Raw genomic sequence first — 24,077 nt, 5'->3', positions numbered from 1 at the left:
TCAGATTGAATGTCCTACGTTTTTGTAACGTATATTAACCGCTTTATATTCGGCATGCCACTCAAGTTTTGCTTTGACTTGGACTTTAAATATACACGTATTGTCAAACATCTACCAGTTTGGGATATGACACGTTATTGCAGCTCAGTGGCTTATTTTCCTTATCAGTACAACAAAATGCTCTCTGAAAGACAAATTAATAAACTTAAGCGTAATTCTAAAGAACAAACAGAAAAGATGCAAGTGTGAAAGGAAATGATAAGAAAGACAGAAAGAAAGAAAGAGGGAAAAACAGTCAAAGCAGTGCATATTTATTTTAATTATAGAAGCTGAGATGAATGAGTGTATTGAAATAGACAAATCCATGTATTATTTAATATGGATCCACCGGAAAGTACAAGTATGGCTGTAGATAGCGAAAGAACTGTAAGTAAAGTGAAAATTATTAACTTGGATTTAATAAAATTAAACGAACTACCATAAAAATAAAGATAAAAAAGAATTGTAGGTTGCTGTTTTAGCGTGTCCGGCAGTGTGTACTCGCCGATCCTATTTCTTAAGAGAACTTTAAAAAAAATCTACTCGTCTCCTTCATGTGTTGTGATCTGTGTGTTGTGGTAGGAACGTACAATAATGAATCAACATCTGCATAAACATTCATCCCTAACGTAGTTATAATAATAATAACACCATAGTCTTGCGACAGCTTTTGAGTCATCCTTTATTTATGTAGTTTTCAACTTAGAGAAAAATATCAGAAAATGTTTTTAAAATGCTAAAGGAAGGGAAAATAAGAGGAAGATCATTAACTGCAGAAATACGGCATTTGAGAGTCTTCAGATCTACTGAATTGTGCATATGTTAACGTAGGTTAATCGCCTTGCTTTTGGTATGCCGTTGAATTCCTGTTTTTGGTTATCATAATGAAATTAAGGAAAACTATTTCCGTACAAACCCGTGTTTAGTGGTCTTACATTATTTATAGGTTACTGCATTTGTATGGGAAAATATGAACGAGTTTTTTCCCCCGGAATAATACTGACCATTGGGAGTAAAGTATTATTCCGAGAAAACGAATTAATATTTTCCCATACAAATGCAGTAACCTTTTTATTATTATATACTCATGTTGTTATTCAGCCTAAGACTTAATTATAAAATTATACTATCAGAAACAAAGTAATCGAATTTATGCTGTATTCCAAAATAAATACACAACCGTACATTCATCAATACACAGTAACAATATTAATGCTCACATAGCACCCCCAGCGCCTTTTGAACTTTGTCGAGCACTCGACATTAGTTTAAAAAGTAATTGTCGTCTTGATCTACTTAAAGTTGAAATTTAGAGTCGTATTTTGCGCATTGTAACAACTTATCCATTTGGTCTGGAATGAATGGATTTTGGTTCTTTTTGTCGATTGTACTCAATTCAGTTGTTTATGGACTGGATTTAGCTATGTCAATTCCATAAGAAGTACTTTGTGACTTGAGCAGGGAGGGACACGTCTTAACTCGGCTGCATGTGTGTTTTTGTTATGGTATTGAATGTTCTTTTAATCATAATGAGGGGAAAAATGTGAACTCTTTTAATTGAAATTATAAAAAAGACGCTATGGAATATCCCGATCATTTCATTTTGAGTGCAATAAAGAGAATGATATGGCAGTTGGAAACGTAGTCGAAATTACAGTGAAAATATCGCGGTGTGTAATTAAGTTATAAAACCCATTATGTTATGGCCTGTATGGCGTCAATCACTAGCCTAAATCCAAAACATTGTATCAATAATGTTAACGTGGAATATTGCAAAGCAGCTGCTGTGTGACAATCCATTCAGCCAGCGGAAATAAGAATTCTTCTTCGTCTTGGCTCATTGGCTCTGAGGCCCTTACTTCTCTACCAATACCTTCAGTTGCACTTTTTTCTTCTCGAATTTAGTACTTTGACTTATAAAATGGTATGTCTCTAATAAATATGCGACAGCCCTTGGCCTCAATATGCTTTTCTACGCTATTGTTGTATACCCCAGACAGCACCGGTCAGAATCTTACCATCATATTCACGAACATTTAAGAACATTTCTCGTTAACAACTGTTTCAATGATCAGAAAGATATTTTCAATTGCTACGTGTCTCACGTTTGTTGTAGATATTGCAAATATCACGTTCATTCGTGTACTTGTTTTAAAGTTTCGTTTCGGACTCACTGAACTCGTCCGTATCGTTTACTTTTATCATGTATACTTTCAAATGGACGAAACAGTGTGTTTAGTTCATTCACAAACAAATCTAATCAAACAAAACCAAAAGCTTCTACTACATGAGTGCACATGGTTTGTTTAAAAACTAGTTCCTAATACACTATACTGTTTCTAGGCACAGGTGTCGCTCACGTGCGTGCAGTATTAAGGTGTTCAGTATTGTAAAATACTGCACAGTTCTGACAATGTAAGTTAATGGAGACAAACATGAGCACATATAAATCTGATACCTTGGATTAAACTTTGGAAATGAAAATGCAAGTGCTCAAGTAAGAAGCTTTCTAATAATTGATATATTTACCTTTTCGTAAGTGATACAAACTTTTTCTCTCCTTATAAGGCAAAACTTGAAATAATATTCATAAAACAGTGTAAGTGTAGCATATTGGGTCTTTTGTATGGAAAATGTGACTTATCTGGCCTCTAACTGAAATGTATTATTATGTTTCGCTTGATAATATATGGACATAACACTACATCTAAGTGGTGTATCGTAACAGGGGTGTGTTTCTGAGAGATAAACCAGAAGAGAGACAGTGAGTTGACTACGTTTTGGAGAAACAAACTAGTCAGCACCATTTTTCAAACTCATTTTTTTAATGAGCCACGTTCACTTAGACTATAATCAATAAAGGAGGAAGATTATTTATTTTCCTATTCATATACAAATGCCAGATATTAAACATGAGCATTTTAGCAACGCTGTGGACGTTGTAAAATAACGGGGATTGTCAATCTTTTTGGCTTAATTGAAGATTTGCTGGGGACAGATGATTGGAAAGCCGCCATGCTCATGGAAGTGCGGTTTTCCTGTATATGTAAGTAAATCAAATAGTGAATACAAAATGACATTTAATAATTGGATGATCGGAGGAAGAAAGTAGGTAAATGTGCTTGATAATTACTTTAAGGGCATTGACTAACATAATGTTTACCAACGAAGAACTTTGTTGTACAGCGCACTAAGATTATAAAATTTTAACATTGTTGTTTGTTTTGATTCAGTCGATTGATGTTGCAAACCAGTTCGAGACTAATATGAGTTGAACTGATTAGAAACAAAGAATTGCTGATCGCCACTCACAGACTTATACGGCAGCTATTAACATTGACACAAGTCCTCTCCATGCAAATGCTTCTATATACAATACAACTATCATGATCAGTCACCAACCAATCACAGGAAGCTTTTGAGAAAAATAGGAATTTTTTTTCTTAAAATCAGACTTTCAGAAAAGTAAAGATTAGTTGTATTGTTTATGATGATTAGTGACTATTCCTGAGGGGGCCGCGTGGATATTTTTGAAAACCTCTGACAATAGGCTTGTTAAGCCGTGGACCTCGTGTGATGTCACGAATCACTACCTCATACCTAAAAAGAGAATGTAGCCCCGGCTTCGGACAAACATTACAATGGAATACTAGCTTCTCATTGGCCAACTGAAAATAAGTTATACATAAATATAGGACGTCATTTTCATTTAACCAATGAGATGACAGTATTCCATTCAGCGGGATCTCACTTGCATATTAAGCGGGCGCGATAAGGGCCATGGCGAGCAGTAGCGTGGGAAAATGGTTTGCCATTCCTTAAAGGTATGATATTACGTAAAACTTTGGATAGGGATACACAGTCGAATGCCTGAACTAAATCTCGGTACGAAATTTATTAAGCTAAACAACTTGAAATATCAGCTTTTATTCTTAAATAGGGCGTGCGAGCAAAGAGACATGTGTCCTCCCTTGTAGTTATAATATAGTACATGTATGACGGGTCAATTGCAAGCAACGATACGAGCCCCTGTGGGAAAACCAAGGTAAGAACTGTCGACCTACGAGAAGCTACTAGTTCGCTTTCTCACACACACACACACACACACACATACACACACACAGACAACGCAGAAACTGAGACTAGACATTACTCGGACAAAGATGGGATGACAGTGATAGATTCATGCTGTATAGTATTTTACAGCTGTTTTATCTGCTTTGATATCGGATTTTGTGTGTGTATGTTGGTTTACATAATTATTCACTGTTTTTATGTTTGATTGGCGTGTGGATGTTGGGGTACATGATAATTCTCTGATCTAGTGTTTGATTTCGTATGTGTATATTAGTGTACATTATAATTCTCCTATTTGATGCATGATTTTGTGTATGTATATTGGTGTACATGATAATTATATGATATAATATTTGATTTGGTGTGTGGATGTTGGTGTACATGATAATTCTCTGATTTGATGTTTGATTTGGTGTGTGTATGTTGGTGTACATAATAATTCTCTGATTTGATGTTTGATTTGATGTGTGTATGTTGGTGTACATAATAATTCTCTGATTTGATGTTTGATTTGGTGTGTGTATGTTGGTGTACATGATAATTCTCTGATTTGATGCATGAATTGGTGTGTGTCTGTTAGTGTAAATGGAAATTCTCTGCATTGATGTTTGATTTGGTGTGTGTATATTGGTGTACTTGATAATTCTCTGATTTTATGCATGAATTGGTGTGTGTCTGTTGGTGTAAATGGTAATTCTCTTCATTGATGTTTGATTTGGTGTGTGTATATTGGTGTACTTGATAATTCTCTGATTTCATGCATGAATTGGTGTGTGTCTGTTGGTGTAAATGGTAATTCTCTGCATTTATGTTTGATTTGATGTGTGTATATTGGTGTACTTGATAATTCTCTGATTTCATGCATGAATTGGTGTGTGTCTGTTGGTGTAAATGGTAATTCTCTGCATTGATGTTTGATTTGGTGTGTGTATATTGGTGTACTTGATAATTCTCTGATTTTATGCATGAATTGGTGTGTGTCTGTTGGTGTAAATGGTAATTCTCTGCATTGATGTTTGATTTGGTGTGTGTATATTGGTGTACATGATAATTCTCTGATATGATTCACGCTTTGGTGTGTGTATGTTGATGTACTTGATAATTCTCTGATTTTATGCATAAATTGGTGTGTGTCTGTTGGTGTAAATGGTAATTCTCTGCACTGATGTTTGATTTGGTGTGTGTATGTTGGTGTAGATAAGTCTTCTCTATATTAGTAGGAAAGCAGCATGCTTGGAAAATGTCAATGTTAGGGCTATATCGGACATCCTATAAAGCAAAATCTGGCAACCATCACGACTGTTATCAACTACCAAGATACTACTTGTGGAACAATTGTTTGTCATTATAACTTGTTTGGGATGGGTCAGAAATTGTGAAGAAAGTAAGAAAGAAAAAAGCTCGTGTAATGTCTGAAAAAATATACAAAGATTTATATAACATAAGTAGAGCAGCCATCAGGATAATCTATCGGAAGGACTCCACTTTCAGGACTTGGAAGTACAACAATCGGACAGACTCCACTTTCAGGACCTGGAAGTACAACAATCGGACAGACTCCACTTTCAGGACCTGGAAGTACAACAATCGGACAGACTCCACTTTCAGGACCTGGAAATACAACAATCAGACAGACTCCACTTTCAGGACCTGGAAGTACAACAATCGGACAGACTCCACTTTCGGGACCTAGAAGTACAAGAATCAGACCGACTCCGCTTTCAGGACCTGGAAGTACAACAATCAGACAGACTCCACTTTCAGGACCTGGAAGTACAACAATCGGACGGACTCCACTTTTAGAACCTAGAAGTACAACATGGCAGTAAATCACGAAAATTAATGCATGGAGAGATATTTATCTTTTTCCAATCTGAAATTTAAGAGCTGATATTAGTAATACACCTGCTTGTTTTGTTTTGTTTTTGTTTATTTTTTGTAAAATGATCGTGGCGGTAACAATATATTTACGCAGTGCACACGATTATGAACATATGTTGGCATACATTTGATATCCCTGATTCGTGTGCGCTTGGGTGTCACATAATTTGTAATAAATAAGTTTTATAAGAACAATATAATTTTATTCTTGTTTTCCGGGCGCACATATGGAACATTTTTTTATTGATCCACTGGTTTATAATTCAGCACTAATTTTTTTTAATAAAATTCATTTGAAACATATACCTGTTGTGTCTAAAATATGCTCCTGCTGTGTTACTGTATTAATTTGACACCAAAATTAACAGAGAAATGTGCGTCTACAGTCGAGTAATGAAATTGAAAATGATTTTTGTATTTCCGTTATGTCAATGCTTCTCGGTATATAAAGAGCTAAATCTACCTGCAGATAGAGTGAGTTCGACAATACTATTCTGCAAATCATGAGGGCAAATCTTTTTATCGCCGTTGTTGCTGTCTGTATTACGATGGCGCTTTGTTCCTGCTTCTTCGGCCGGATGCAGGTGGAAAAAACAGGTATTATGTGCGCATATAGAATTATGTAAATTAGATTACTGAAGTTCTAATATTATCTATCTATCTCGTAGCGTATGTCACCTCTCGTAAATTATCTATCTATCTATCTATCTCTCCCTCTCTCTCTCTCTCTCTCTCTCTCTGTCTATATATATATATATATATATATATATATATATATATATATATATATATATATATTAAAAATCCATTTTGTATTAAGAAAGAACGCTCCTACTTTAATTAAGAAAAGTGATATTCATAAAGTGTACAAATTTATCCCACATTTAGACTCGAAATGCATATGAAAATGTTATTTTTAAATGTCAACCTGAATATCCACTTCATGACCTTGTTGAACCTGTAACCCAGAAAAACCTATTTACTATGTATCTTTTAGACTCATACAAAAAAATACATTATATAAAAGATGGAAATGCATACCTCAAAATAATACTGCATTTTAATCCAAGATTCCATTTTTGCAAGAAGTTGTCCCACACGTACAAACTCGTCTGCTACACTACGTATCAACTTGCCGCTAGAACGGGATTCTCAAGAAATTCCCTGGCGTATAGTCTGTTTCTAAACTCTTTAGTAATTTGACCCCACAAAAAAGACGTTGTAAGAACAATACATCCGATTCATTGTTGTTTTTCTTCCATATAAAAGCTTATTATTTTTTAAATATAAAACATTGAACTTTACTGTTTAGTTTACAAGATCGGTTTAGTTTGCTTAAATATCTCTTGCCATTTATTGGCAATGTTAAGTTGAATTTTATCAAACTTGCTATAAAAATGACCTAATTATTTCATTAAACTGCTGACAGAAACAGTCCAAAGCTGTGCGCAGAATAGGCCGACATATCGCGAATTATGAAAACCGAGGAGTGGTATCACATGTATCCAAAATTAATGATATTTTGAACAGAATATTTTGGTGTAAGTTGCCCCTTTTCAAATGTTAAACATTGCAATATGATTTTTTTCGTCATATGTAAAATGTAAAGTTTTAGTACAAAGTTTGATATGTTCGCAAAGCTGATATGATTTTTGTTCAATTATACCAATCTTCATCTTCTTGTTTTAAAGTAAATTAAAGTAATAATTAAAAATAAGTGCATAAATAGGCTAATGCCTCGTGGAGACGGTCTCCGCAACATAGCAGAGAATTCCAATTCCTTTCCATTGTTTTACCATTAGTATCGCAGTCTTGGTTTGATTCACTTGAGTCTTATATCAACAACAGTCTAAATTAATTATCTTCTGATTTATTTCAAGCAATCTTCGAAAATGGGAGAAATAAATATTTGCATCCATATAATGACATCAATTTATAAATTAAAAAAAACACTCTGTTTATCGATTAGGTCACGTACAACTCACTAGGTTAGGAGCTATGGCAGCAGATTTCGTGCGGTGGAATAATAACTACCTTGTTTAAAGAATCAAGTCGGAGGGTGTGTGAAATCAAGAGTACAATTGTATATTTTTAATGTAACTTTATTGTGGGGTGTTTAGAAGACTGTTAGTGAAATTTATTTTTTATATACCAGCTAATAATGTGAGAACCACATCATTCATATTTAAAAAAAAAACAAAACAAATATGCTTGTTTCATAGACCGCATTATAATTTACTAAAAATTGTGTTGAGAGGAAAATTATATTAAATATTTTTGCACAACATGAATAATGTTACAAAGCAATATTGAGATCATATAATATTGCACGAATTGTCTGTATCTATAGAAAACGCTTGGATTGTATCAAAGTGTGGTCAGAGCCAGCCGTTTTACAAAATAACACAAGACCATCTAAATGTTTGATTTGTCAATTCACGAATTAAAAAATATCCTACAATGTTTTAGAAAAGACGAAGACGCAATGTTTTAATGTTTTAGAAAAGACGAAGATTCGCCTATTGCATTATGTGATTTATAACATTGATATAAGCATCATAAATTCAGTATGGCATGAAGAAGGAATATATAACGTATTTTTCAATGCAACGCAACATTTATTTATGTTTCGCTTATTCTACCGTACAATTTAAAGGAAATAACGTTCAATTAAAACAACAGACACTGACCCGGCATCTGCTTTTGAATCAATCATTAGAATGGCAAAATTGTTTTAAAAAAATCGAAAATAATGTATGCGATTGAAAGAATCGAAGAAACGCTGCAAATTGCTGAAAATCAAAGTTCGTCTTCTAGATTAATGTCTTGTTGGCCTATTGATAACGTCCAAAGCCAGCTTATCAAGCGTTATGTATTCTATGGATATTTATGTACTATTTTAAATTGACTGATGAAGAACAGTATTGAATAAATCTTTAATAAAATCCTGAAAATAAGGTTCCTTAAAAATAATCGTGGGAACATAATAAACGGGAATATTGAAAGAATTGTTAACTGAATAATCTACCTACTCATTACATAAGCTAGAAAGGTCTACCTACAACTAGAATTATCAGTGTGATAAGACATTATTGACACGCATGCAATTGAAAAATACAACGATGGATGTGTTCTTAACTGCTCTTCATCGGAGATAGGAAAAGGAAAAATCGATTCGAAAAAAAGGTTCAAAAGGAAAAAAGCTGACAAATAAAGTTTGAAGAAGGGAAAGAGTTTTGAAGCAAAAAGCATAAGAATTTTTGGAGAAGTAAAACTGCGTACTTTTCAAATTACTCAAATAAAAAACAACTATAGCGGAAACGTGTTACATGAATCTAACGGAATGTCTACGCAAGTATTTTAATCGAAATTAAATCAGAATATTAATCGATGTTTAATTTTGTTTTAATGTTGACTGCCTCTATATGCTATTATAAAATCTTTGATCCGCAACGAGCCAAGCATTACTTTATTCACTTGTTTACAAGCAAAATGATATAAGACAATAAGCCGACTTTCTCGTTTTCTAAACAGCTTTTTTCATGTCTGTTATGGAGAGACAACATCTGCCTGTTTGCATAAATATATGTTAGCCCCCCACCCCGTGTGTTCCGAACAGATAACAAATGTTAGCATACAGAAAATCAGCTGATAGATAGATAGATCGATAGATAATCATAGCACGATGTGTCGTTTGTGTAGAAAGTGTAGGTGCGAGTTCAAACACATATCGAAAGAAAACACAAAACATATGCCTCAAAACGTATTTTTTTAAAAATTTGTTTTAAATGTGTTGTCAGTGGCATTCGTCACATAGCATTATGTAAATCCAAATGTTTCATGCCTTTTGTAGCATGCCCGTGCAAATATGGTGCACAGTTTTACACATTTGTGAATGATTATCTAAACAAGGTCAGGATATAATAAATGCATTAAGTATAATATATATTCGTATTAAAACTAGCTATTTTCTTCTTGATTGAAATCAAGTTTAAATCTGACTTTCTAAAAACATTTTAGAGGAAATAAAACTGAGGTGAATAAACACTCGAGTTCGGACGTTTTACGAAAGTGGAAGTAGATGTACGTAATTTGTCATTCTTGCGCTTTATGTTAATAATGCAATTCCGTAGTTGGTATTGAAACAAAACTACCTTTAATATTCATTCACTATCAGTCTGGTTATGGCATGTTGTTGTCAGTCTTGATATTAAAACAAAGTGTGAAAAATGTATGCACGAACGGAAACATAATCTTTTGTGTAAGTTTTGTGTAAGTTACGCGGTGGATGTATGATCATGATTTTTGTTCAACAAATTGTACGGACTGAAATGCAAGATGACTATGACTTTGGTACCTTTTTTGAGAAGCAGCTATTTCTTTACACAAGGCTACAGGTGTAGTGTATTTATCAGCCCCTCCATTGTTATAGTGGAAATTGTTGAGTTATATCAAAGCGTAGTGGAAATTGTTGGCTTGTATCAAAGCGGAGTGGAAATTGTTAGGTTGTATCAAAGCGTAATGGAAATTGTTGAGTTGTATCAAAGCGGAGTGGAAATTGCTGAGTTGTATCAAAGCGCAGTAGAAAGTGTTGGGTTTTATCAAAGCGAAGTATACTAAATTTAAATATTCACCAGACGTGCATTTTAAATTGTTAAGAACAGAAAACACCTAAAGGTATTGGCAGAAGCACAACAAACCAAAAGAGCAATTTAAAAAACCATCTAACAAAAAAGACATGTATTTTAAATCGGTAAGAACAGAAAGCACCTAAAAAGTATTGGCAGAACCACACACACACCCACACACCCACCCACACACACCCGAGCAAAACTTGATCATAGTTTTGTAATACCCATTCATTTAAATCGGTAAGAACAGAGAGCATCTGAAAGTTAAAGGAATCTGGAAAATAACCGAACGTAAAAAATAAATGGTATGAGAGACAGAAAAGGATACTGCAGCGGCATGCAATACAAAAAAGGTATTGGCGATATAATGAAACACCAAAATATATTGGTAATCGTATGAGACACAAAAGGTATTGTCAATGGTATGAGACACAGAGAGGTATTGGTAATGGTATGAGACACAAAAAGGTATTGGTAATGGTATGAGATACAAAAAGGTATTGGCAATGGTATGAGATAAAATGGCTTTGGCAATGGAATGAGACACAAAAAGTATTGGTAATAGAATGAGACAACAAACGGGTATTAGCAATTCTTTGTTACACAAAAATGTATTTGTAATGGTACGTGTCACAATCCGAAAGATATTTTGGTTAATCGCTCTCCACTATTTGCCAGGAAAAATCAAGACCATATTAATGAAATCCGAAATGTCTGTATTTTTCTTTATTACCTATCACGTGAGACACGTTTTCAAAGTGTGGACAGATAAAATGGTTGTAATGTATTGACCTCTGTCCAGCGCGTGTACTGTTTAACTCTGAATGCGTGTCCGATGTAGCACAACAAATCAGGGAACGATGTTTATTAATTTTAATTTGTTCACGATTTAACTGGCAGAAAATATAACCGATTCTTTCTATCACAAACTTTTTTCAGTTTCCGGGAAAATCAGGAAGTACTGCGAGTATGAAGGCATAAAGATGATGAAAGGGGCGAAATTTGATACTCTTGACTGTCTCAGATGTGCATGCAGCAAAAATGGGCTTCAGTGCTGCGGGTAAGTTAATGCATTACAGACTATTCTTGGAAACGAGAAAGGCCATTAAATGGATTGTCCGTCCATATATGCAATAATTTATTCGAAATTCCATGCCGATGAGGAAATAATTTAAATATGTGATCAGGATGCATCAAACTTGTCAACTGGAACATATGCTCAAATTAAATGCATGCACCACCGCCACCACACCTCTCTATTGTTTTCAAACGTTAAATAACAGGAAACATTTGGACGAAGCACCACATACCGGCATATTCATTTGTTCCCAAAACATATTTAATGATTTGTTTTATTGAACATCAGAAATATTTAGTTTCCGAAAGTTGTGCTGAGTTTATTGCGAGCGGGACCAGGAACTGGCAGCATGATGACCACTCCATTACTGACCTTAAAGAGCCAGCACAATGTATTCAAACTACAGTGTCATTGACAAGAGTACTAGCATTACAAATGTATTACTAAATAAATTCATCCAATTTAATGCATTATTGTAAGCACAACAAAAATAATCGATATTTTTCTAAGATTTGTTTTCTCTGTAAATGTGCAGACTAGTAAAGAAGGTAATAAAATACTTGTATAAAGCAGATGTAACACAAATGTCTATACAGAACAAAATGCAGATGAAATCCTCCGTCTTGATTTAATGAATTGGATGAAAAATATAGATAGATATGCATCGCCCTGGTCGGAAAAGTTCATTTTCATTACATTTTAAATTTGCATCTATTTCACGCAAATGCCACTATTTTCATAAAGTTCCCAATAATCTATGCCGAATTTTGTATGTATCATCGTACTTACTAATTAACGAGAGTAAGATTGCCTTGAGACAAACTTGCAACTAATAAGCTTGATATAATGAATATATGAGAGAGAGAGAGAGAGAGAGAGAGAGAAGCAAGAGGCTCGATTTCTGTAAATTAAATTCGATCCATATTTTGACGGTGTAATACTGATAGTGCTGTCCGCCTGTAACGACAGTCTTGGAGTTTTAGACACATTTGTTTCGTGATGACGATTGATTTAGATCGCTGGTTTTAAAATAGAAACAATCTTTATTATTTTGCTACGAAAATTCGAAAACTTCCCTTTCAGTATTGGATACAAGGCTGGAGTTATACAACCCCCTCCCGAATGTGATATCATCCACGATGGTTGCGAACCGCTGTTGGTCATGTCGAAAGACCACACCAAACAATGTGAAACCGGAAAACCAGTCTTGAGAAGCCCGTAATAAAGATACGTGAACGAACCAATTTGTAAGGAATATATTTAACGTATTTGATAATTATATTTGTTCAAAGAAGAGGCTATTAAACCTTTCAACGACTGCGTGACAAATACTTATCATTCATCTATAGCTCCCACCGTCTTCAAAATTCTGTTAAGTGTGTTCTTTTCAAGAGCATTTCACTGTCACTGTTATCACAAGTTTACCATCTATTACATGGCATTATTAACCAACGAGAAGGAGATATTTGTTATTTTGTATAGGTGGTAAACTAATAAGTTGTTCTTACATACATACATACATGCACGCACGCACGCACGCACGCACACACATACACAAACATGCATACATACATGTCTACATACATACATACATACATACATACATGCATACATACATATACACAGAATGAGCAGCTGTTATCCTCAAATTTTATTTTATTCATGATGCCTACATACATTTTAAACAAAGTCTGTCACATACTGTGAAGGGCATATAACTAGAAAAGTTAACCATATCAACTGACTCTGTATCATTGGACAATCTGCTGACTAGATTTAATGCGATCATTTAGCATCTTAGGTCGTATGCCTACTCAAGCTAACTAATAAAAAGGTAATATTAATAATATTTGTATAGTTATATGTATATATTAACTTAGATTTTTTTAAAAGCAGTCGACGACATTTACACGATTTCGATTGCGAAAAATGACTATTGTGCGTATTTTGGTATCCAGTATGTGTGTAGAATTATTTACCGCCTATATGTGTATTTGTTGTAATTAATATATATGTATATTGTTGTAATTAATATATATGTATATTTGTTGTAATTAATAGTCATCATGATAATTTTAGTGCGTAGACATTTAGTAAACGGCCACAAAATATACAAGCAATTTGAGGAATCTAGGTAGGAATAAAACGTGTGTATCTCAACCATTATCACCAGCGAGATGTACATTTGCCATGTTTCCTCAACCGACATCTTATGCTTTCATGGCACATTCACGTGACACTAACGGCTCAATCCCCATACACTGTAACCCCGAAGAAGAGGGTTTAGTCGATGGTTTTACAGACATATGGATTGCGGGCAGGAAAGATTAATTAAACATTAGACCAGAAACTCTAAAAATCTTCTTGTAGCTACAAAACTATATTAGAGTTTTGTTCTCAGTCGAAGGAAATAACGAGTTTGATAAGATGGATGGATAGATCGTGGCCATCAGGTCGACAGGTATTCTTTATGCCACAACAAATGAGTTCTTTGCCCTGGCTCGAAACAAAACACGAGTGGGTTTTGCATTTATTACATACTGTCTCTTCTATGCTCTCTAAGTATTTTTTAGCTTTATAATTTTAATGAAATTCAAAACGAAATGGGATTTGCACAAGTTCAATTAACTGCATCAAACACAATCGACGCGAAGGTGTAAAAAAGAGACACCTAATTTCCAATCTGGGTGTGTCATGCAGAAATACGGACTGAACATCTATATCAAACACAAGATCAACTACGTAAGAATAAATGGGTATATAACGAACGAAAATGTGACTTATTAAAATTAATCAAAGATCTTGCATTCTGACTTTGCCTAACTTTATTAACTTCCATCAAAGGTAGAAATGTGAAATCATAGTATCAACTTGTGAGAAAATTCAATGACTCCTAAGATATCCTTGAAATGAAATCCTCTACCTTGCTTGGAAGAAAGTATAATCACTATGTATATGAGTTTGCTTCTGCGTTTAATATAACATTTTTGTAACAAAAGTTCTCTACCTTGACTATTAAACTGTTCTCTCTTTGGTAGATAAGTAAAATCCATAACTAAATCAGTAACTGTAATAACTTTGATATAAAAGCGAAGTTTAATATTCTCCTGGAAAAATGTATCACAAGAACAATTTCATATAAAATAAGCCCCGTTTTTAGCTGTTTAGTTATCCTGTAGTGACTACATTTTACAAGTGTGTTACGTTTGTGTTTTATAAACATATGGTGCTTTCGAAGTTGAGTAATAGATTTAGACGAAACTCATGTCGTTACAAACGTATTAACCATAATGGAATATATTTGTTTTCAAACAGTGTTCTAGAACTAGATTATGAAATCTCGTTCTCTCAAACTGAACTCGAATACTTATGGCTACTCTGACATATTGTGTTGAATTCGCTACAAATTTTTAGTCTGGTACCGTACCTTCGTCACTAAGTTTGTAGCGTTTAAACCAGACTTCAGGTAATGGAATATACCGTGTAGGCCCAGTCGTCAATACAACACAGACTTTTCTGACTTGGATATAGTTTCACGAATTATCTAAAATGTTCTTCACGGAGATTTTTTAAACACCCGCTCAGAACGGTCCGAGCAGAATGACTCGATGTGTCCTTGAGATCAACTCTTAGGTTCCACCTTCCCGGCATGATATACTGTGGTCTTGATATACCTCCCCGTTTGTTTGTACCCCACCCCAATCAATTCACATTTCAAAAGACTGCTAGCTCCACTTGGTCATTTTCACTTCCTGGATTTCAGGGGTGAATTTTGTATTAAAAAAAAGAGCCAATAACTTTTTTTTAACATTTTATATATATGATAATTCATCCATTGCACTTTCAGAAGCTGCTATTGTCTAGTTGGGATAAACTCATTTTCCCTATTTCCCTATTTTAATAGGTGCTAAAGATAGTGTACTTTAGACTAATTCAGGGTGATTTTTTTTAGCACGAGGGAGCAGTCATTTAAATTAGCATTCTGCTTAGATCATGTACAATTTCCATAAGTACAATATCCAACGAAATGTCAGCCACATTACATCAAAGTAGCATGGAGGTATGCCAACATTCTCTCAACTGTACATGTTTCAAATGCAAACAACTTCACCTTATATACGTCACTCTCTCAAAAGTACATAATAACTGGAGAGTCCAGAGATATTATTATTGTATGATTTAATTTTGATTGCATGGCTGAAAAATTTAAGTCGCAAGCATCAAAACATTCCTTTTGAATAATTCTCCTGTATTTCCCCATAAAGGACAATATTTATTAGTGTCAAAGTCTCACACAAGCCTAGCCCCCACCCCCACCCCGCCCCCACCCTTATGATAAAAAGTGAGTTTTTAAAATGCACAATACATTTTGTCAACATAGCAACCAATGTTATGCTGAAAGACAGGAACATGAAACTTGCCAGAATTATTCCGGAGATGACACCAATAAAAAGTAAAGTTTGAAAAGGGATGGAACATATGCTGTTCATGAAGGTCGAATGTCAAAGGTTAAAATATTTGCCTATTGTTTGACATAGAAGAAAGCGAATTTGCTTGGTTATCATTTTTTAAAAATTTAATTGCAAAGAAATGAAAAGAAACATTTTCACTATATGTTTCTTTTACTTAATGTAACAGTTTTAAGTTGACTTCATTCTTATATTCTAAGACTTCAAACTTCCCCATAATTAAGGTTAGTACTCACACAACACTGCCTCAAGACAAATTATGTAAGCAAGAGCAAAATAAGCATAATTAGCTTATTTTCATGCATAAAATCAATGTTAATGTACCATTTTGTTCAGAACATCATACATAATGATATGAAAATAAGAAAAACAATTGCGTAAATGTTCATATTTGTATTAAGGGTCACTCTCTCAAAAGTGGCGCTCTGCAGTTTCGTATTTTGCATGGGTTAGAATTTTAAAGAAAAAGAATTTCCTCGGGTTTCCACGCTGGTTATACTGGCTATTTCAAAAAGACCTTGGGTATCTTACGTATTGTTCAAAGAATGTTCAATTCCCATTATTTTGATGTATGATTGATGGGTGTAATATGGGTTATAGAGTATACAGCTTGGCCTTACTCCAGATGTGCTAGTTTCAAAGAAACTGCTAGCTCCACTTGGTCATTTTCACTTCCTGGACTTCTGAAGTAAATTGTGAAAAAAGAGTTGATAACTTTTTTTGGACATTCTATATATTTGATAATTCATACATTGCACTGGCATTGCCTAGATGGGCAAAATTAATTTCCCCAATTTTAATGGGTGCTAAAGATAGTGTACTTTAGACTAATTCAGGGTGATTTTTTAAGCACAAGCAGTCATTATAGCTAGCAGTGTGCTAAGATTGATTATAAACGTTGCATTTTCGCGAAGTCATACTGCTGAGACAAGTCCGTGCTCCTATGATAATAAGTATAACCTTTTGAGCCAATCATATTTCGGCGATGACGTTAGTGCCGCATAGATTGTCTATTTTGAAAATAGAGATGCATGTATACGATGTGTGTGCAGTAAAGAAGACAATGTCTAATTCTTGCATGGAACAGGATTCCTAAAGTTGAATCGAGTTAGTGGTAAGTAAAAACTCACTTTTGCATCGACCACTGTTCTGTGATTCAAGAAGGGATGCGTCATAGAGACGCAAACATGGTATATGTAGCTCTCTTCACCGGTTTTCACATGTCCACGCACTTGTCCAGAAGACAAAATTTGCGAAAATGCAACGTTTCGGAGCCCGTAACTTCAGTTTGGTACAAGGCAGAAAAGTCAATGATGGCTTGATGAATAGAAAAATATCTCAAGAGTAAAACAAACCATATAGTATGGTCGTGTGCCTTTAAAGACTGAAATAGCAGAAGGAAATCGAGGGTCATGGGTGGAACGAAGTATTTGGAAGTTCCGTACCTTCTCTCTTATATATTATGATAGAGAGGGTCCTATGTCAGAACGGGTCATGGGGGTAATCTAAGGTATTTTTGTCACTCTATGATTTTTTCCTTTAGATTATTTTTTTTCTTCTCAACATCAAGCTCGCGTCGAGCACCTGTGCTGTTGAGCGGCTCCTATATACTACGTCGTCTGCTTCCGATATTAAATTTGTTAAATCAAGCCAAGGACAAGAATGATAACTACAAATTTGTCTTTCACGTGGATTTAACAAGTGGTGTAGTAATTTGTTTGTTGTTGACAAGCCGTGTAGCTTTCATTCTGACATCACAGCAATCGACATTCATTCCGGTTTCACACCATTAGATTCACCTCGTCCAAAAACGTCACCGTACTTCAACAGTGATTTTGACGTATGTATTTCTTGGGGCGTGTAAATGCTGACCACGAGGTGCATGAATCCAAATAAAGTGAATAATTGTCACTTAAAGGTATGTGTTATCAAAGTATATTGACGTCCATTGCTGAAATAGTCGGTACGGACATAGCGGCCCGTTTCACTTGTTTAATAGTTAGAGTTACTTTTGAAGATCCCTAACACTGATCTGCTGAATATATATCTCTCCTTGCTAACAATCACCTGTTCTAAGAAAACGTTATCTCACTTTCCAGGGGTATCTTATACATTAGTTTTGATACCGCTTTTCGACATCTCAGTATATTTAGAAGAAAAATAGGAGATGAAGAAGAAGGAGAAGGAGAAGCAGAAGAAGAAAATAAAAATATATAAAAAATGTATACAGTTTTCTGGGTCGGCAGAACAATGACAGCATTAAAATATTTTATATTAATATAGCATTTGTTAACAACATAAGAGAGTGTCGTTGATATATTGGGGAGAGGACACAGACAGGATATTCCAAGCAACCCAATCCAACAGACACACACACAAACACACACACACACACACACACACACACACACGCATGCATGCATGCACGCATACATACATTCATAAGACTCTAGGGTCTTAAACTAAGTAACAACAAAGAGCGATAACCATCAGGTTTTGTATAGTTCAACATATAAGTTATTTCCCTAAAATACAAACAGAAAGAATTAAAAATAACGTGTGTATGGTGAACGAATTCCTAAAACGCAAAAGAAACGTTATATCTATTCCAATTGTTCCAAGTAACTGGAATAAGTTCCAAAATTATTCCAGATGATGTTTGTATTGTACTGGTGTACCAACAATGCAGAAGAATTACCGTTATAATCGCAAAATATATATAAATGAATTCACGATAATTCAATTCAGCTTTAAATCCAATTATCCTTGAAAGAGTTCACTTTAATTCAAATACAGTTATTAAATGAATAAATTCTCTGAGAAACTCTTAGAGGTAAATAATAATATTAAGAATGAATCATGCCGCGTAGTAATTTGTGTTGTGACAGGTTGTTATGCCGCCACTGTGGTAGGTATGTTATGTTTGGGGTGGGGTGCTCCCAAGATTTTATCTAAACTATTTTGGATGTCCCATCCAGGCTCGATTTTGGCTGGAAGTTAAATTAGTGAAAGATAGATATACAGCTCCGAGCCCCCAGTCAGCAATGGCTATGGTTAACTGACTGAATATACAAAAAGGTGGAATTCAACGAATAACAATTTAATGATAATTCAATAGTCAAATGATTAAAATTTCCCAAGTACTCTCCTTCCGCTCGACCCGGTGATAGCCTATTGCATCATTTGATTAGTAGCGTGAGATAGTTTTCCGTCTGTCCTTGTGTTATACTTATCTGTGTATTCTTCTCTCCTATCCCTCCAAATTCTTCTCTTCCTCACGACGTTCTCCAAATTCCTTGTCCTCCTCGACTTCTCTATAATCCTCCTCCTTCTCCACTTTATCCTCCTCGACTCGTTTTTCCTCCTACTCCTCGACTGTCTCCACCGACTAGACTTGTCGATTCCGACTGCTCTGCTAGTCTCACTTCCGTCTCCCCTCTTAGAGACTCGGGACTTAACTGAACCGGAAGTTCTGTCCCCCCAAAAACTTCCTTTACGAAGCTTTGTCTTTCCTTTGAATCTCCTCTCTAAGTTTTGCCACCAAATTACGAGTGGCTTCATCGGAGTAACCCTATATTGCTCATCAATCTTTCTAGGCGAGACTAAATTTTCGCTTGCTAGTTAGAAGTTATAATTCGGATCGAAATTGTTATCACACTCTCTATCTCAATTACGATTGGATGTCTCTTTGACCCGATCCAATCAAACTAAGCGGACAATGTCCTTCTCGCTGTCTGTCCACGTGGGGACGGATTTAGAACACGCACCTTTCTGTCTCGGGTTCCTCTGATCTTAGGACTAAGCTGTAACACATAGGTGAGAAGTCACGCGATCTAGCGCCTGTGCGATTCAAGATGTCGGATCTTCTCTCAGGTCACGGTAACCATCCGTAAGAGATTAACTTTAGCCTGCGGAAATGTTTAGACATCAAACCATGGCTTGTAATAATACCATAGTTTATACACGACATTCTAACTGGGGCTGAGCAAACGTGACATAATTCTTTTATATACAAGGCCAAAGCGCAATAAAGAGAAAATGCAATACAGGGGCTTTGAACGAATCATCTGACATTCGAAATAATTTATCAGTAAACAAGGTTATCTTGGTTTACACTAGCTAATCAGGAAATATGTCAGTTGCCTTGTTAGGAACACGACGAATTCCATTCGAAGAACTCATGTCCTTGTTGGATCGCGTGATGTTTAGTAACATTACAGTATATCGCAACCTTGAAACTTATGAATGAAGCAATTCACGCATTTCATATATGACGAACATTACAGTACAAACCCATTCATAGGATATTAGCGTGAAAAATGTAATTAATTAAATGACCCTTACAAAGCTATTCTGATGAAAATAATACACTACACACACACACACACACACACACACACACACACACACACACACACACACACAGACACATGGTGAGGCGGGGTGTCCATCAAGTAGATGGGGACCACTTTAGTAATCCATTGTTATAGCGGGAAAGAATGGTCTGTAGGTGCGTAGGTGGCCCATGAGGCAGATAGGCGCCCTGAATGTTCTGTGGCATTGTGGACATGGGATGGAGGCAACGCTGATCGTCGAGGGGGGGGGGGAGGGAGGGGGGCGACTGCCTCGGGATTTCCTGGTCTGCCTCCGTTGTTCTTCCGCGGCTGTCCTGTTGCCTTTAAAAGCTGCAGCACCATTAGTGATGTAAGAGCGCCACACGACCCTGTCCTGGACAGTCTGTTCCCAAGTGTCACAGCTAATGCCAAAGTTCTTCAATGACGTCTTCAGGGTGTCCTTATTTCGTTTTCTCCGGGCTCCTTTGTTGCATACTATACGAGAAAAATCTGGTAACCATCACGACTATTTATCAATCTCTATGATAGCATTTAATGAACAACTGTCAGTCATTAAACAATTGTCGTGGATGAGTGAGAAATTCTGAGAAAAGAAAGAAAGATAGAAAACTGGTCTAACAAATGTACAAATATTAATGTAACATAACTAAAGTAGATATCAAACAAAACTATCAACATACACCTTTTTTCAGAATCTGGAAGTTCAACAAGGTAGTAAATCACGAAGATTAATGCATAGAGAGATATTTCATTTTTCTTTTCTATTTCGAGTTTAATAGATCATGTTTATGATACGTCTGCTTATGTTTGAAAAAGATCGTGACAATAACGATGTATTTACGAGACGTATACGTTTATAGTAATAATAATAATGAGGACTTTGTATAGCGCCTAATCTTTAGAAGTTCTAAGCGCTTTACAACATTAGACAACACCTATAAGATAAAAAAATATATAATAATATTATTACAAAAACAAACACCATGAAGTTAGAAAAACATTAAAAAATAAAAAACATGCTGAGAATATTTCAGGTAGGAAACATTATTAGGTCTTTAAGTTTGTTCTTGCAGTCGAAATAAGTGAGTTTTGAGCCCTCTTGAATGTGATCACTGTGTCTTTGTGTCTAAGTTCAGTGGACAATTCATTCCACGTAGCTGGGCCTTGGTATGCAAAAGAATGTTCGGGTAAATCTGTCCTCATTTATGTGGTTGCGCTAGTGCGTTATATAATTTACACAAAGCATATTTAATAATAACACCTTTAATTTAATCTTGTTTTTAGGGCGCATATGGAACTTTATTTATCTCTAGTTCAGCACGAAATTAAGCACAATTTTTCATTCATGTTACACACGTGTCTGCAATGTGCTCCTGCTGTTTCAGTGGACGATGGCATTAATTTGAGATTGAAGGTAAAATAAATATGTACGCCTTCAATCGCGTAATCAAATTTAAATTGGATTTGTATTTTAGCTGAATATTCCTCCATATATAAATATATGAACCTATCGGTAGATAAAACAATTAAAAAATACTATTATGGAAACCATGAGGGCAACCTTTTGCATCGCTATTTTTTCTGTCCATATTACAAGGGCGCATTTTGCCTGCTTCGTCAACCCATTACAGGTAGAATAAAACCACAGGTATATATATATATATATATATATATATATATATATATATATATATATATATATATATATATATATATATATATATTCCACATATGTAAAATAGAAACTTTTAAAGTTACGTCTACTCGCAAAGTGTATGTCATTCTTTTTGCTAAACTATACAACTCATTAGCTTTTTTAAACAAATGTATGGATTGGTCAATTTGGTTTTGAAGACTGATATGTTTGGAACTCATAAATTCAAATTGCGACACAGTGAGAATTTTAAAATATATATACATTTGAAATGGTTTCCTTTGTAACTGGCAAATAATATTAGGCTATCCTGTTGTTTGCAGACTAGAGATTTAAATATAGGGGATATTAATTATATATTTTGAGAATAAGACTTATCTGTAGACGACAAACAAAATAACGTACATAAAATTGAAAATATTGTAAAGCCTGTAAGAATTAAAGGTAAAATGTATATACTTGTGAAATGGAAATGATACAATGAATCGTTTAACAGTTGGGAATCGGCACATATACGTCATCCCATTAGAATAAACTCGCTTGTCATATAAAAAAGCTGACCAAGGTTGTCTCCTCTCAAATACCGATGGTATTGTAGCGGAATACTTCCTCGGCTACACTATCCCGAGTCTCGCTATCTCGGGTTCTCTAGGATAAGTCTTGTGTTTGGAGTAATACCCCTGCTGAATTTGTCTGAGGACTGGCTCTCCACAGTGAGACAGATTTCTACCTCAGCGGGACACCGTATTATTCCTGGCTTCCAGTCGCCGACTGTGTAGCAGTCTTGGTCGCAGTCTTCGACTGTGTCGCCGACATGGTCGCAGAGTCAACGATTGGGTCGCAGGGTCGCCGACATGTTGCAGGGTCGCTGACTAGTCTTCCTCTGGTCGCAGAATCGGTCGCAGAGTCACCGATTGGGTCGCAGGGTCGTCGACTTATTCTTCCGGTGGTCTCAGACTTGGTCGCAGGGTTGCCGACTGGGTCTCAGGGTCGCAGACTGGTCTTCCGCTTGTCGCCGAGTAGCGTCGTAATCCCATCGAGATCGAAAGAGAGAAACGACAGTGCGAAATATGAAAAGAAATTATACTCAGTCGAAACGTCTATTATCGCAAGATCTCTGCGTTTCTTGGAGTAGGTTGTAGTGCCGTCCTTTGGTCGACGAAAGACCATGTCCCTACTCTTTTCCGATTCTCTGGCCTTGCTCTCTCCTATCCGACGAATTACGTCCAAATGTGCTTGGTCTGGTTGGGTGGTTATACAACCCCACCTACAGGGAACGTCTTCACACTATCCCGCTTCCTAACACCACCGTAGCAGCCACAGTTGGCACATGTATATACCCAGGCGAAATCACGTGACCCAAAATTAAGACTTCAGATGGCAATACAAAATCAGCCAAGCATTTAAATTCGGAACATAAACTTTAATGAAAAGAAAATTACATTAACAAAATGAAAAAAATAAAGCCTATGGGTTCTCCTTGTTACGGTATGTTTTTTTCTTCACCTATTTTATATATTAATTTTCAAGATTTGTCTTATTTAGCGACATTTAGAATTTTCCACAACAGCTGATGAAGATTGTTATTGCTCGCTTTTGAAAACAGATTTAATCCTTTTTATTAAAAAGACAATCATATGTTCATAACAAAGGAAATAAATATCTTAAATTAACTAAGCCCAAGCAAGGTGTGGATAACTCTAATACCCTATTGGAAACTTATTTTAGACCCGGAGATCAAAACAGGTCTTTTTTCGCACCATAAGTTGTGATAATGTGATAGCATTTTGCATGGAATTATGGGTATTTATGCAGAGCAGATACACCAGATCTTGTTTATCATGCCTCATAATTTTAGAGCTCGCTTCATGGTGAGTTAAAGAACAACGAAAT

General features: G+C 35.4%; 1 protein-coding gene across 1 annotated transcript; it reads left to right on the top strand.

Moving 5' to 3' along the window:
- Positions 1-6,436: 6,436 nt before the first annotated feature.
- Positions 6,437-13,024, top strand: LOC149802548 (beta-microseminoprotein-like). Its single transcript, XM_089951796.1, has 3 exons — positions 6,437-6,594; positions 11,568-11,688; positions 12,790-13,024. The coding sequence occupies exons 1-3, from the start codon at positions 6,501-6,503 to the stop codon at positions 12,926-12,928; spliced, it is 354 nt and encodes a 117-aa protein (XP_089807922.1). The 5' UTR covers positions 6,437-6,500; the 3' UTR covers positions 12,929-13,024.
- Positions 13,025-24,077: the final 11,053 nt, after the last annotated feature.

Source organism: Sinohyriopsis cumingii, chromosome 3, assembly GCF_028554795.1.
Source record: "Sinohyriopsis cumingii isolate HCF-2022 chromosome 3, ASM2855479v2, whole genome shotgun sequence".
NCBI classification, from domain to species: Eukaryota; Metazoa; Mollusca; class Bivalvia; order Unionida; family Unionidae; genus Sinohyriopsis; species Sinohyriopsis cumingii.
Note: the sequence above shows the minus strand (reverse complement) of the source record. Positions and strands in the feature narration are given on the sequence as shown.